The 17,672-nt window shown below is 32.1% G+C and overlaps 1 protein-coding gene across 1 annotated transcript in view; it reads left to right on the top strand.

Annotated features, from left to right (window-relative positions):
- Positions 1-6,180: 6,180 nt before the first annotated feature.
- The window catches only part of LOC146997704 (ARL14 effector protein-like), a 63,914-nt gene continuing 52,422 nt past the window's right edge, over positions 6,181-17,672 (top strand). The window contains exon 1 of the mRNA XM_085815528.1: positions 6,181-6,399. Coding sequence (XP_085671654.1) covers positions 6,322-6,399 — 78 coding nt within the window. The 5' untranslated portion in view covers positions 6,181-6,321. The remainder of the gene's footprint in view (positions 6,400-17,672) is intronic.

Below are 17,672 nucleotides of genomic sequence, written 5' to 3'. Positions count from 1 at the left end.
TTTGTAGCATTCATGAACAGTTTACTTTTATTGAACATTCCAAATTAATCATGTCAAATGGATGTTTTAACTTGCGCGGTTTTGAAAGCAATGTGGCTGGTACAAATGTTTACAAACATTCAGGGGATACTTCCGTTTTGGGGGTAATTTGGAATTTGGATAATGATACGCTGAGGTGCTGCACAGACACAGATACATTGACCTGTGATACGAAAATCACAAAGAGGACAATTTTGACAATTGTGCAGACAATTTTTGATCCTATTGGTTTATTAACGCCAACTACATTGCTTCCAAAACTGTTGTTGCAAAAATTGTGGAAAGTGAAAATTGCATAGAATGATGAATTATCTCCGAATGATGTAAATATATTTTTGAACTGGTTTAAAGAACTCATTGTTTTGAAAGATGTTACTTTGCCTCGATACTTGCTTATGAATGACACGTCTGGATTACATATATTTGTGGATGCTTGCAAGGGGGCGTATGCAGCGTGCGTCTTTGTTCGATCAATATTTAATTCTGAAGTAAAAATAAATCTCGTACGGGCGAAGTCTAGAGTATCGCCTTTGAAATCTTTAAGCATTCCTCGCTTAGAATTAATGGCCTGTTGTATAGGTTCTAGACTTGCAAATTCTATTATCAAGGCTCTTAGTTTGCCCGATTTAAAAGTTACCTTCTGGTCTGATTCAACCACTGCCCTTTGGTGGATAACAGAGCAAGGAAATTGGTCCGTTTTCGTCGAAAATAGGGTTAAAGAGATTCGAGAGTTGACGCGAGGTCATTCATGGAGACATATCCCAGGGAAACTAAATATTGCCGACTTGTTGTCGCGCGAATGTTTTGCAAAGCAAATGCTTCGGTCTAGATGGTGGGAAGGCCCCTTGTGGTTGCGAGAAGGCCCTGAAAACTGGCCCACTGGTGAGATTATTTGTTTGCATGAAGAAATAGAATTGGAGAGGAAAAAGATAAAAATAGTGAATATTGATCTATCAAAAGACGCACCCCTTGGCATCGAATCGATGTATCCAATTGTGACAAAATGATTAGTTTATTTGCATGGATATTTAGATTTGTAAATAATTGTAAAGGTGGTTCTGAAAAGAATAGAAACATTGAACTTTCACAGTATGAAATTGAAAATTCTGAGAAAATTTGAATTCGTTTGGTTCAAAATTATTATCTGACTGATAAGAAATATTATAATTTTATTGAAACGAACATTGATGATGATGGTATTCTAAGAGTTAAAACGAGAATACTAAATAGAGATGACCATGAATCCTTTCTGTATCCAATACTGTTACCAGAAAAATGTGATTTCACTAAGTTATTAATCAGAAATGTGCATAATAAGAACTGTCATGCTGGTCTTCAGATGATGCAATGTATATTACGAGAAAGATTTTGGATAGTCAGAGCTAGAAAAGCCATTAAAAATGTCCTCTTTAACTGTATCGTTTGTAAAAGATTTAAAACTAAGGCTACGTCAAGCGAACCGACACCTCTGCCACCAGACCGAGTTACGGATTGTGCGCCATTTGAAATCATAGGGATTAATTTGGCCGGACCGCTGTTTTTAAAAAATGGAGGAAAGGTGTGCATCGCGCTGTTCACCTGCGCGGTGTACCGTGCCATTCACCTCGAACTCGTAAATTCTCTTTCTACTGATGCGTTTCTCCTGGCGCTTCGACGATTTGTTGCTAGGCGAGGACGCCCTAAAATAATCTATAGTGATAACGGGACAAATTTTCGGGGTGCATCTAATGATTTATCAAAACTAAATTGGACTAAAGTAGTAAAGGAAACGGGTACTGAAAGGATAATCTGGAAATTTATTCCACCTACTGCAGCCTGGTGGGGCGGCTGGTGGGAGAGGTGGTTCGTACAGTAAAAGAATTGCTGAAACGTACTTTAGGTAAATGAGTGTTATTATATGAAGAACTTTATACTATTATTTGTGATTGTGAAACTATAATTAATTCTAGACCCTTAACTTATGTTTCTGAAGATCCGCAAGAATTAGTGCCTCTGACACCCGCCATGTTTCTTATCGAGAACAGAAATTCCAATGTTGAAGATCTTAATGAATTAAATTCGTCAAGTCTCAATAAGAGATTAAAGTATAAAACTAAATTGTTAAATGATCTGAGACAATGATTTACAAAAGAATACCTTAGTCAACTGGTTCAAAAGTATAATGAAAAACTATCTCGGGAACCTGTAGTAGGAGAAATAGTACTGATGGGGGATGATAACAGAAAACGTTTATTTTGGCCTTTAGCCCGAATTACAGAATTGATCTCTTGACGTGATGGAAAGATTCGTACGGTTAAACTTAAGACCCGGCATGGAATAGTTATACGACCAATACAACGCATCTTTCTTCTGGAGATACAGTCCAATGATAGAAACATAATTCCTGATAAGAAACTGGGTGCAGAGGAATCTAATTCTAGTGCTGGGTGTACGTTAAAAAAGGGAATTGCACCTGATAAAATGGTGATGCAACAATATTCCTCTTCTGGACGACTTGTAAAAGTTCCAAAAAGACGTGATCTTTTAAATAATGTTTGTTATGAGTTTGAGACTCAACCTGAGTCTCAAGGGGGGGAGGATGTTGTGAAATGAACTGAAGTAATAACCGGCGCGAGGCGCTGCTGTTTGTGACGTCAGCCTGCGTGCTAAATGTTTTCGAATGTTTAACTTGTGGACGAAAGAAAGCTGATCTCGAAAGAGTGATACTGTTTTGATGGAAATAAAAAATGACTTATTAAGAATTTTTTGTCTTTATTCATAATGCACCCAGCCTCGGGTAGAGGCAAGCCCGCAACTGAACGAACTTTTTTGAATGTATTTGATTTATATATTTTCTGTGTTCTTCGTAACAAGTAGATCTTCATGTTGCATTTTTAAGTATACTTTAAATTTATTTAAATGTGTGAACAGGAAATATGTTCTAATTCAGAAGTCAAACAACAAAAACCAGCGTTACATTTACAAAATTTTCACAGGATTAGTTTCGATGGTTTTACCGAACCATCATCTTCAGTTGCAAAACCGCAAATCATTTGCGGTTTTGCAACTGAAGATGATGGTTCGGTAAAACCATCGAAACTAATCCTGTGAAAATTTTGTAAATGTAACGCTGGTTTTTGTTGTTTGACTTCTGAATTAGTATTTATTCGGCGTGTTATTGTGTCTTAATTAGGAAATATGTTTTAAGTAGCTTTACAAAATTAATTCTATTTTCTTATAAAAATTAAAATATATCAGAAAATTGCATTCTTAAAAGTGTGATTAAATTCATTTAATACATGGAACTGTTATTAAATACTAGTGCTTTAGATTTTAATGTTAAATTTCATGCATGCTTTTGTTAAATTTGCAAGTACATCTTAAAGAAAATCAATTTGTTCATAAATTTATTGTGGAAGATCTCATGTTCAGCTAAATCAAATTTACTTTTGTGTGACCTTAAATTTGGCCACCGATAGTGAATTTGTTTTGGCATATTCATAATTTTCATTGGAAAACTTAGTGCTACTGTAAAAGAATGATCAACTGATTTTTACCTTATTATTGTAATGACTTGCAGGATTTTTCACAATGTGATGTTGCATACGTTTTACTCTTCTTTGTTATCAAATACATAAAAGAGTATATTCCTAATCTGATATTTCTTCTTTTGTAAGAGTGTAATATATCATAATGTGATACTTGGGATTTTTTTAGAGTACATAACAGTACTTTTTTTTTTTTTGACATGCTAATAGAACCCTTTGCGGGGATACTCAGATAACCGGCACTTGGTGAACTTCCAGAAATCGCGTTCACCTACTTGAGCGATAGGCGCCAAACAGTGGGAGGACAGTTTAGGTTAGCTGCTTTAATAGAAAAAGAACTAAACTAAAATGATATACCTTGAAACATTTTATTGAAAATAGGAATATCTTAGCAGTGTTGGCTAAGATCTATTCAGACCTTTTTTTTTTTTTTTCGTTCATTTTGATATTTCCATATACATTCATTTAAATAAGAATCCAGTAAAGTAAAATCATTCTATATAAAGCTGTTGATTTATAATAGAAAAACATGTCAAATTACTGCTGTATTTTAATAAGATTTCAATATAATGGAATAAATTGCACTAGATTAAGGAAAAAAAAAAAAGTGAAAAAAATTCTGTTTTTGCATTATTTTCACTATCTGTGTTTGGCATATGCTTGTTACAAGAGGCCATAATCTAAAGATGTGTAGCTAAATGATATTTTTATGCTTTTACATATGGAAATTAACTAATAAGAACTGTGATTTAAGCATTGCCCTTGCAGTGGTATAGATTGAATCTTATGGAATTATCATTAATTCCATAAGAATCATTAATTCCATAAGGTTATGGAATTATCATTAAATATTCAGATAAGTGTACTATTAACAGCATATGTATGTTTTTTTCATCATTTAATGCATGTAAATTCTTACAAATTTATCAGTATTTTTTCTATGTGTTATAAAAAGTAGCTTTCAATAACAAATAATTGATTAGTAAATAATATCTGCAAATTCCGTATATAAAAGTATTATTTTTATTTATTTATGTACGTATTATTTTTTAATTTCGTTTTACCTAAATAAGGGTGAAAAAATGTTTTTGATGTGGAATTTTTACTCTACTAAATCCACACAATTTTTTTTTTTTTTTTTTTTTTTTTGCCATCAGAGAACTGAAGTATTTTTTACAGCATTTTGCACTTCAATCTGAGCATTATAATTTAAAGGTGCATGTCTTGAACCAGTATTTAAAATCATAAAGCCTTTTCTGGAAACACATGCAAAATAACATTTTTAACCAGTTTGCTACAATAATAGATGTTAGATTCCATGTAAGCAAACTTCAAATAGCAGATTTAAAATAAAAAAACATGCTTTATATGCAGACATGCTATTAATTTTTTTCAGAAGTTTAAACCGTGAACTTGCTAGATATATTAAAGCGCCAGCATGCACTTATGTAATCATGTAAAAATGTATTGACAATTTTAGAAAATTATCTGTTGATTCGGGAAAGCTTTAGAAACTTAAAAATTACTGAAGTTGTATTTATACCAATTTGTACCCACAGCTTTAATGGCCTCTAAATAGTTTAACATGTAACGTAAATAAAAGTAATATGCTTAACTCCATCAGTACTGAAATGCCATAGCTCAGAAATTAAGAATTATCATACAAATAGAGACGTCTAATTTTTATATGACACATGAAATTACCTTGAATTCTAAAAGGAAAAAAGTTAAATAACTATGAAAGTATGATTATAAATCCAGTACAACCTCATAAAAATTTAATCATACAGCTGCGAGGAATTTATTGTCAAAAAATAGATTTTCAGGTGCATTATGCATGTATTTACAAGTAAAAATTGAAAATTCAATAAAGAAAGTATTTTAACTAATATACAAATGTGAAATATACTATATGAAAATGTTTTAGAAACTTTCAAAATAACTTAAATCATATGAGAAATTTGGCAGTTTTAAAAAAAAATACAAGAAAGAAGCTGAACTGCAGAGAAAAGAAGGGGGAAAAAAGCCACACATCTTTATATGAATGCAAAAAATCGGAAGTTTGGGTACCCTAGAATGTTAAATAATAACTTTTTAGCGAACGCCGCTAAAGAGCCAAAAATGGCACTCCAAACCTGAAATACAACCCTAAAGTGTGGCTACAATACGAAGCCCACGCTTGAACATCTGTGTCTCTAGTAGCTGTAATATGATTGGCTTATTTTAACGAAGTTTCTCAACTCTCGAACGAAGGTTGCTTACCGTAAGGATTCCTCCGACGGTCGTTGTCACGAATGCCAATGTAACCAACAGTCCTTACGGTTACTGGAGCCGTGAAATTTAGTGGTCGTCCGTTAAGAGAAGATCGTTATTTACGCTCCTTGTCGTGAATAGGGCCCTACATCTTGACACTCGAGAATAAAAATACGATCTGTGTATTCGTATAGCAAACGCATCATAAGTATTCGAATAGCAACTGCATCTACTCGAATAAACCGCATCGTACGACAGATGCGAGTAACGAAATGAATTTGTGAGTACCGAATCGGTAGTTCGAGTCAACCGATGTACCCGTTACTCAGTAACGAATACATGCGGTTTGCTCCAGCTGTAGTGATCAGTGAGCAAGAAGGTATAAAGTGTGGTGAAGCTACAAGAATTATTTGTGAATTTAATGAAATTTTTATACCAAATTGTGCGTAATGTATTAATTACTTGAAACGTTTATCTCTTCACTGTATTTATAAAAGTGAAAATGTCTCAGGATGACGGGGGGATATCTATTAAATGTGGTAATATGACTTTAAGAGAACGAGTACCAGAAGAGAGAAATGTAAGTAAAATTTCTAGAAGGTATCATATTTCAAATGTTTCTTATATATCTATGTAACTTTGAGATATGCTATTATGATGCTAAAACAATATTTAATCTTAGCTGTTAAATTACCCTAAGTTTTTCAGTATTTTCAGTACATTTAAGGGGAGCAAAAAACAGTTTCGAGTACCATATTTACTCGAAATTAAGAAATTCCATACATTTTAGTCCATTTTGGCACAGCTTTAGTATTAGTCCATTTTGGCGCGATAAATGAAAGATTATGATAACCTTGTTACTTATGGTATAACCCTAAATACTGAGCTTGAAAAACATGCCGCCATTGCTGTCCACGTAACTTTAACGAATTTATTCTTGCTTAGGTAAAAGGGTACTTACGTATTATCGCAACCAGGTTGGCGCGATTTGTAAGTTTGAGTAAAAAAGCATGAATAGAAAGAAAATGTACATTTATTAATTACAGATAATTTTTAATACAGTTTTTTATATTATTTTGTTTACCCTACTTACGGCAACCTTATGTTAATTTATTAAAGCGAGGTGTGCGTAGTTCGTAGATTCGTTCGTTGCCTACATTGTGCCATTCGTAGATGTTTTTTTAAGTTAAAACATGTCACTATGTACATGGATTCTTGTCAAATATTTTTGGTTAGAAACTTTACGTTTTTGTTTCGGATTTTTAGCTTAAATCGTGTGTTCAAAACGTAGTTTTTGCATGTGCGAAAACCGCGTTTTTGGAGACATTTTAGGCTTAAAGTTCGAAATATAGACAAGAATCCATGTACACAGCGACATGTTTTAACTTAAAAAAACATCTACGAATGGCACAATGTAGGCAACGAACGAATCTACGAACTACGCACACCTCGCTTTATTAAATTAACATAAGGTTGTCGTAAGTAGGGTCACCAAATTTGGCGATTTATGCGAATTTTGGCCTGGTTGCGTTAATAAGTAAGTACCGGTAAAAGTTTACAATTAGGTGCCCCTTGTTTATTGACGATTCTTGACGCCAAGATCGGCGCCAGGAAGTCACAATTTCAAGATGGCCGCTACACAAAACCAAAATTAGTCGAAGAATTGCATGAGATCTGTGTCCATGTACACATCGATCTGTTTTTACTTAAAAAAACATCCTAGAATTGCACAAACTAGGCATTGCACACTGCCTTAAATATGTCCATGTACACATCAATCTATTTTCATGTAAATAAAATCGAGAAGGTAAAATAAATTAAAAGCTATCGTGGTAACCAGAAGTGAGGTTTCATCGCCAAAATTTTAAAAAAAATGTCGCCAATCGAAGGGGCACCCAATTCTACACTAAAGCCCTTGCTTATTCTTGTCCAGGCTTTCTTATCTTATCTAATCATTATTTCCTATCTTGTTCATTTTTGGTTTTGCAGCTGAGGATAGTGGCTCGGTAAAACCATCGAAACTAGTCCTGTGAAAATTTTGTAAATATAACGCTGATTTTTGTTGTTTGACTTCTGAATTAGTATTTATTCGGCGTGTTATTGTGTCTTAATTATAGAAGCCCCAAACAGGCTTATTTGTTGCTTTCTTTTTTGCACGTGGTGTGGCCGCCATTTTGTGATTGCATCAGTTTCGGTAAGTACTTTTTTACAATTTTCAAGTTATGTTTATGTTTTGTATATTTGGATATTGTGCTTTGCTTGTCTGATTTCATGCATTTTGCTTCAGGGGCGTAGCTAGAGGGGGGGGTAAGGGGGGCACCTGTCCCCGGGGGCTGAATCCAAGGGGCACCAAACTGATGTTACGACATTTTAGAATTAAATGTTTTCCATCCTTGGCAAACAGTAGGGGGTGTGAAATCTTCAGTTGTCCCTGGGCGCTGACAACCCTAGCTACGACTCTGTTTTGCTTACAAACATTTTGTTTTCTATTCATTTCAGTGAGGGATTTTTCTGCTGTTTTGTGTGTGCTTTATTATTTCTTAGTTAATTTAGTTTGATTTTCTGCATTGTTTATCATGCCTTCATCCGTTAATCGTTTTACTAAATTATGCCTGAAATGGCAAAAATTTCTGAATCATCTTGACTTTTTACTTAAATGTAAATGTAAAAAATTGATCCCCAATTTTATTCAAATCAAATCTAACCAAAAACCTTCGAGTCGCGTTTCAAGAATTCTGTTAAATTACAAGCTTGCCTTACTTCGGTCCGTCATAAGGGATACTCGTCAACAATTGTCCAAAATTGAACATGAACTCTATAAGCTTCATCTGGAACTCGCTAAATCATATCCAAAATTCACTGCCCTTGAACAAAAGTCTTGGTCTAGAACGGAGAATGCAGTTAACCGTCATGAAAACACCCTTGCAGTTAAATTCAAAAAACTTCTTTTACAGTCTTCCAGTTCAAGTAGTTCAAAAAATCTTCCCATTGTAAACATCAAGCCAATAGTTAATATTTCTAATGTTAGTCTTTCAGAAAAACAAGAGAGAATTCTAAAATATAATTTTAACTTCTCACAAACCTGTAAACCCTCGATTCCAAAGATTTTGGCTCCTATCGAAAAAGCTTTCAAGTTCAGTAAAGTTTCAGATTCACAGAAAGAAATGATTAGGCATCTTATTGCTCATAATGTGAAATTCAATAATAAACCTTTGAAACCAAATCTAACTGCAAGAGAAAGAGCTACAATGCGCGAAATTCATTCTAATCCGGATATTATCATTTCAAAGGCCGACAAAGGTGGCCAGATAGTCGTCATGGATAAGAACACATACATCGATGATGTCACTAAACTCTTAAACGAAGGACCATATGATCCAATCCCTAAAGATTTTTCACCTCCGTACTTGTCAAAAATAAAAACTGCGATCAAATCTTTGCAAATCATTTCAAGCAACTTAAAACATTCGCTTATTCCATATGTTGCGAATTATGCCAGATTATATGCTCCTCAAAATTCATAAAAGTGGTATTCCTTTCCGCCCTATTGTATCAAATTTAGGTATCCATTAGCTAAATATTTAGTTTCTAGATTTTCAACTCTATTAGACAATAACATTTAGACCATAAAAAATTCAATAGATTTTGTAAAAAAGGTTAAAAACATTTCTCCTAGTAATTTACTCATGGTTTCTTTTGATGTAAAATCATTCTTCACCAATGTCCCAGTGGAGGGTGCATTAAGATGTCTAGAAACCAGACTTCGCGAATTTCACTTCTCTTGCATAGAAATTGATGAGCTAATTTCTCTCACTCAACTCTGTTTGAAACTAACACATTTTGTTTTCTAAAATAAATATTACAAGCAAACTGAGGGATTAGCCATGGGAAACCCTCAATGTTTCATCCTGGCTGATATCTGCATGCATTATTACGAATCGATATTGTTTGAAACTTTAAACTTCCCGGCATGGTTCCGCTACGTAGACGATACTTTTACCCTGTTTGAAGGTAATGAAGATGATTTAAATAAAGTTCTTTCAACAATGAATTCTACTGATCCTGCTATTCAGTTCACTTTTGAACTTGAGACTTGCAATTCTCTTCCGTTTCTCGACATTCTGGTCACATGTAACACATCCAACTTCAGTGCTATGGTTTACCATAAACGTTCATTGGTTTGTCTTCCACCACACTTTAAATCATGTCATCTGACTAAAGAAAAGTTAGCTTCATTTTATTCCTATGTTTTCTGTACTCTTCAAGTTTGCTCCTCCAAACTAGCCCTTGATGAAGAACTAAATTATTTAAAAGCAATAGCTATTGACAGGGGCTTTTCACCCAACATTATTAATCAAGCAGTTAAAAAATTCTCATCTCAACACACTAAAAGGCATACTCTTGTTTTAGGAGATTATAAAAAATCTGTTGTCATTCCCTTCTTTCCATCAATTAGCTATAAAGTTGCACATATTTTGCAGAAATTTAACTTTTGGTTTGTTTATTCTCCCATCAATAAAATTCCGAGTTCCATACTCAAGGACCCCATTCCGGATATGAATTCCTGGGGTATTTATAGGATTCCTTGCCAGTGTGGTTTAATTTACATTAGCCAAACTAAGAGAGCCTTAAAATTTCGCGTCAAGGAACACGAGGCATATGTTAGAAAAAAGGAAACACAGAAGTTTTCTGTTGCTCAACATTGTTGGTCCGAAAATCACACTTTCAATTTTTCTGCTGCCAAAATTATTCAAAAAACATCTTCCATTGGAGAACTGGATTTTCTAGAGGCATTTCACATTCATAAAAATCTTTCTGTTCTAGTTAACGATCCTAATTCCAATCCAAATTTGCCTTCGGCCTTTAAAGAAATTATGTTTTAGTTCTGGTTTCACCAACAGATGGCACAACTTGCTTATTCTTGTCCAGGCTTTCTTATCTTATCTAATCATTATTTTCTATCTTGTTTATTTGTGGTTTCGCAGCTGAGGATGGTGGTTCGGTAAAACCATCGAAACTAGTCCTGTGAAAATTTTGTAAATATAACGCTGATTTTTGTTGTTTGACTTCTGAATTAGTATTTATTTGGCGTGTTATTGTGTCTTAATTTAACGAATTTGGTCAGAGCTTTGATGGCAGGAGGGATAAATTGCATGTTTTTCTTAGTTACTTTAATGTTAGTAAAGCACAACATTTAAAATATTTTTAAAAAAATATTTTAAATTTTTAAAAAAAATAAATATAGATAAAAAAAATAAAGAGCCAAAATTTGATAGTTAAAACTAAATGTGAATATTACAAGCATCAATTTTAATATTACATCACATGAGTTTTGACAATTTTTCATACGTCATTTCTGCATATTATAAATTTCACCCACCCCCAAAGGGAAAAAAAAAAAAAAAAAAAAAAAACACATTTTTAGTAACATGAGGTAAACTCTTGGTGTTTCCTTTGCTAAGGAACCACATGCAAATGTAGACTTTTTAGATGTTTCTTAAATGGGCAATGATCAAAATTACCATAGTCTAAAAATACTTTTTTGCCTCATTTCTTAAATTAGAACTATAGGGATGTGTAATTGCATGAATTCATAGACCAAAATTAGGTTTCATTATTGCTTTTATAACATTTTTATAATTTGTCTGACTATAAAAAATATAATGTTGCTTAGATTATGGAATATATTGCTTATAATTTACAGTTACAAAATTTTATAAATCTCACAGTCTAATAGCTATATATGAATAACCTTCACTGAATATTATTACTTTTATTAATAGTATGTTGACATAACATTCGAATTTTTATTTTAAATTTTATGCAAATTTTCTACATTACTAAACATTTAATCTAACAGAAATCTCAATTTTTTGTAATAAAAATTCTATAATAAGAGTACAATTTGCATATAAAAATTTGAATACATGGCAAGCGATTAGATACTGATTTCAATGTCTTTAAATATAATTATTATAAAGTTTAGATATATTTTTATTAAGTTAAGATATGCTCTTATTCTATTAAAAAAATTAAATGTACTGAACAGAAGGCACACTTTGTGCTTACGACTCAGTCAACCACTTGTGGCACGATAACTTATGATAACAATTAAGTTCAAATGTAAAATTTAAATTCAAATAAATTTGTAGCCAAATCAATTTAATGCAAAGTTGGTTCAAAACTTGATCGGCATGGAATTCAACTATTAGCAATTATAAAGCAGGACTGAAGACTTCAAATCTTATCTTATCTAGCAACTTAGTAACATGGCCTCTAAAAGCAAAACACGGTTTGTTTTACAAACTAAAAACTTCATTTGGATTTTGGTGGGAAAAAGGATGGGAAAATTGACAGTAAAGATCCCAAACATAAAAAAACTCTGGTTACAAAATAAAAGAACGTTACATTTTACTTTGTTCCCTGATTAATTATTCACTATATGAAATAGTGTAATGCATTTTTGTTTGCATTATATACAGATTATTTATTTTATTTAAATGCTGTCGAAAACTGAACAGGATTTTGCAAACATGTTTTTCAACCTATAGATGCAACACTTCAGAAGTAAGAATTATAATTAAGAAATAAGAAGAGAGAACAATATTTATGAATAAAAAAATAAATATATATGCTGGCTATCAGAAAGGTGCCTTCATAAAGGACATTTTAAGAGAAACTGGCTCAGATTCACATTGTATGTAAGGAAAACCACAAAAACTCCAATATAGCTAGCCTGAACTACCACTGTTTAGTGGCTTATCACTCCACCTCTAGTGGATTCCAATGACTGTTCCAATCTTTCACAGAAATCATCAGTTATGATGATTGTTGTTGTGTATGATTACGATTGGTACAAAATTTACTCATTATAATAATTTAATTTTAGCATTTAAATTATAATCATAAATTACTTGTAATAAATTGAGTGATTAAAAAATACACACTTAATATTTTTACCATTTGCAAAATTTAATCTTAATTTTGCACCAGTGTTAGAAATACTTTTACTCGTTATAATTTAATTTGATTTTGAAATATTTTTTTTTTCTTTTAATAAGATAATCTAAGAAACTAAAGTAACAGACTAGTTTGAAATGCATTTATTAACCTTTTGTAAATTTCATTATTCATAACATAAAAATTAACCTTTTGTAAATTAAAAATATTAGTTAAATACTAATATAATATAATATAAATATTAACTAATTACTTAAAAATTAATATTTAATACATTAATATTATATTTTGTAATTTAAAATATTAACCTTTTGTAAATTTCGTTACTCATAACAATCACTGTCATAAATACATTTACGGCAGTGTTTCAAGAATTTATCATAGCAGTACTAGAAATGTTGAAAATTAGAGAAAGACTGTTTATTCTAATTAAGAGCTTATTTTTTAAGATTGATATTTAGTCTAGATCGGGTTTTGTTGACTATCCGCCATTTTTTTCCGATTTTCAAAGCCGGGTCTACCTTGGCGACCGAAGTTTGTCGCCAAATAAAAAAATCACTAAAAGGACCAATACTAAAGCTGTTCCTAAATTTTAAGGAATGAAAAAACAGGTGATATTTATTTTGTCTTTATCATTCTGAGAATGAAAAGCTTATGATAATTACCTTTGCATTTTATATAGTATTTATGCAGTGTAATTATTCTGTATAGTATGATACATAGACTCCAACTACTACGGATTCTCCGTAGTTTCTATGGAAATTCATGAAAAACTACGAGCTACGAAAAGTATGGAAAAAACTACGGATTTTACAGAAACAACAGCAGGAGAACCAGTACGCAAAACGGAACCAACTAATTCATCCGATGATTGGCTGAATACTCGTGTTATCATATATCACGTGTTGAGTGCGTTCCTAGTTTTGAAGAATTAGCCAATCGTAGATCAGTAACTCCAACCGTTAACGACTTATCAATAGTTCCACCCAATTGTTTGTCTCCCAGGTTCCTCGCTGATGCGTGTTTAGGCTGCATTCGGCTGCATTGTGTAGTTTACGGCGAGAGCTTAGCGTGTGTCTTGTGAACTGTGAATCAGGTGAAAGATTTTTAATCATAATGCTGCCTCGAACGAAGAAGCCAAAATTATCAAAGCAGAAGTTTAAAGATTCATATTCTTCAGAATTTCCATGCATTAAAGCGTCCGAAATTTCTGTGAATCACGCACACTGCAGTGTATGCAACAAAGACTTCTCAGTTGTTCATGGCGGAAAAGATGACTGTAAACGGCATGTGTTTTCTCAAAAGCATATAGAACTTGGCACCGTAAAATCTAAAGAAATAACAAATTTCTTAATAAAAGATGATGAAACAGATCCTATAAAAGCCGAATGCTATTTTGTTCATTTTTTAATTGAACATAATCTACCGCTTTCTGTTTCGGATCATTCCAAAGAGCTTTTCAAAGCAATGTTTCCGGATTCTGCCATAGCAAAAAAATTTAGCTGCGGTCATACCAAAACTGCTGCTATTGTGAAAACGCTTGCAGAAAATACTGTTGCTGATATTATAAAATCAGTGTGCAGTACATCATTTTCTCTAAGTACTGATGGAAGTAATGATAACAATGATAACAAACTGTACCCATTGGTTATAACATACTACAGTAAAGAAAAGGGAGTGATAATTACTTCATTGATTTCTATTTTAGAATGCACGAATAATACAGGAGAAGGTATTTTTAATTGTATAAATGAAAACTTTAAAAACAAAGGTTTAGAATGGAAAAATTGCTTATCATTTTCTTCAGATAATGCTAGTAATATGATTGGAAAGTTTAAAGGTGTAGCATCATTTATCAAAATGCATCAACCAAGTATAATCACCCGAGGTTGTCCGTGCCACCTCTTGCATATAGCTGCAAAAAAAGCTACTGAAAAATTAATTGGCTCAGAAATTGAAATGTTGATAATAGATATATATTTTTACTTGGAGAAAAGTTCGAAACGGAAGCATAGCTTCAAAGTTGCTCAACAAATTTTGGGACAGAATGCAAAATCTCATAAAATTTTGAAATATTGCAGTACGAGATGGTTGTCTCTTTTAGAATCTATAACAAGGATTTTGGAACAGTGGGATGCTGTGATAAATGTTTTTGGAGATAAACCAGATAATAGTGAGAATGAAGGAAAGAGATTGCAAAACATTAAAAAAAATTTACAGTCACCGACCACCAAATTGTACTTGTTATTTTTGAAAAATACTTTGCCTTTGTTTATAACAGTAAATATTAATTTGCAACAACAAGCTCCTTATATACATAAATTGAGAAGAGAACTTTTTGAACTTTTAATGAATTTATTTGTTAGATTCGTAAAACCATCAGTAATTTCTAAAGAAAATGAAGATGTTACTCTAACGTCTATTCCATTTCAGAAGTATAGTAAACAAAAAGAAAATGAAAATTTAGTGATTGGTGCGGAAACAAGACTATATTTAAAAAATGCCAAGTTGAATGAAAGTGAAGTGAAATCATTTTTCAATTCTGTGCGAGCTTTTTTTGTAACTGCATGTTCATATATAATTGATAAATTTCCACTGAGTGATCCATTTCTAAAACATGCTGAAGTTGCTGACATCAACTTGAGAACTGAAGTCTCATTTTCATCTGTTCTTTACTTGATGAATACTTTTCCATCCATTATTGATGAAAAATGTCTTAATCAAGTAGAAATTGAATTTTCCATGTATCAAGTAGATGATTTGAAAGAAATTGTAGATTTGCGTATTGATATAGCATGGGGAGAAATTGCCAAATTAAAAAATATGAATGGGTGTATTAAATACAAAGTATTGCCTTCTGTAATGCTTGCTGTCTTAATAATACCTCATTCAAATGCAGCTTGCGAAAGAATTTTTTCTATTGTTAAAAAAAATCAGACGGAATTTCGACCAAATTTAGGTCTTAAAACTCTTGAAGCAGTTTTGATTGAAAAAATAAATATGCAGGCAAATGAAGAACTGTGTTATAAAAAAACATTCTCAAAATCAGAACTTAAGCTTGCTAAGCATGCTACATATAAATCTTTGCATTCATAAATTATGCGTATTTTGTTTAATACTTATATGTATCATTCTTGGTTATTTAAATTTTATTTCCCTGTAGAAATCATATCCAGAATAAAGATATGATTTATAGCTTCTGATTTTTTCTATGATTAGTAGTGATTTGAAGTACTTTTTATTAGTGAATGCTTGAGGAGTTAAAAGAAAATTTCTAATTAAATGTGCATATAATTTACAAGGTATATTTTTAATTATTCAGTTTTATATGTATATGGATTTTAAATGTAATAAAATTGATTACAATTAATTATTAATTTAAAATTAATGAATGGTTAATTACAACATACGCTACGCGCACGTTTTCAAAGTTGTAAAAATGTCGTTCGCGCGTTGACTACTGACAAGGTTTGCTGAAGGTTGGAGTCTATGTATGATATCTAATCTTTTTGTCATTCTGCTGTTTCATTCTTCATAGCTGCTTGTTAGACCCTGCTAAATTTTAAAACAAAAATGTAGCAAACAAAAAATAAATAAATAAAAGAAGGAGGGTTTATTTTCGAGTAATACATTAATTAAATATTCAAACTGACAAGATTAGGCAAATTGTGTAGGAGTTTCTGTGTTCCTGTTAATGTAAACTTATTTAACCAAGCAAGAGAGAAATTAATGTGTAAATAAATGATGAATGCTATTTTGGTATGTAAGAAGGTGTAAAATATAACTAAACTGAAGAAATTTACATTCTTAGTCGTATGTTTATGATAGAAAAATGCTGCATATAGTGACTGAAAATCATGTTTTTGAAGACAAATTAGATCAACATAGGCTCACTTAAAAGTAATTTTTTTTTTTTTTTTCCAGTTATTGCTCTGTTGAGAAAGTTCATTGAAATGTGATGGTGTATGTGTGAAACTTTCACAGAATGTGGCTAGAAGAGCATGTTAGTACAGGGTTCGTACGGTCCTTAATTTTTTCAAAAATGATTTTTGGTCCTTAAAAGTCCTTAATTTTGGCCAAAATGAATAAACGGTCCTTAATTTTGCTCATTCGACATTTCTTATCATTTCTAATGATTGCCATTCTATGTGTGAATTGCGATTTCTCATGAATTAAAATTGCACGGGTCTTAACCAAAAAAAAAAAAAAAAAAGCTACCCGAACGAAAGTATCGGTGTCTGATTGGCTATTCGCCCAATCTTTCGAAACAGGTGTTATCCATAAATTTAGGCAGATTGTGACGAAAGCGTGAAGCCGGAAGTTCTTTAAGAGGCGAAAGTGATGATGAAGGTGCTCGAGAAAAAAAAAAAGGCATGGAGGTAGGAAGTAAGAAGGAGTCGCCCTAAACAAGTTTCTCCGTACCCTGCTCTGAAGCACCGGCGATCCCTACGTGGTGACCAAAACATTGGGTCATTTACCATTGAGTTCTATGGGATTTGACGCGTTCGGGTGTAAATATTTTGTAATTACGTCGCAAATATACATATAAATGTATATATTTTCTTTTTCTACAACACTTCAGAGTCCTAAGTATGTGAAAACAACATATTTTTAAACAACATTTCATTCTGAACGGAATTAAATGCTATTCTTTTCACAGGACAGTTTTCTCAGAATGGTTTAATTTGAATGAAATATTTTCACAAGTTTTCGTTAATTACATTAGAAAAAAAATTAAGGTAATTTGATTTTATTCGGTTAAGGTACAAAAATTAAGATCAAAGTTTATTGTATTATTAATATTAAAGTTATGCATTATTTCTTTTCTATTTATAGAGCTTCTTCCTAAAATACTTTCTTAAATATGACATGATTTTTTGGCTTCTTTTAAAT

The sequence above is a fragment of the Stegodyphus dumicola genome, chromosome 4, assembly GCF_044657685.1.
Source record: "Stegodyphus dumicola isolate Sdum_Otavi_A_Nest chromosome 4, ASM4465768v1".
Classification (NCBI taxonomy): Eukaryota; Metazoa; Arthropoda; class Arachnida; order Araneae; family Eresidae; genus Stegodyphus; species Stegodyphus dumicola.
Note: the sequence above shows the minus strand (reverse complement) of the source record. Positions and strands in the feature narration are given on the sequence as shown.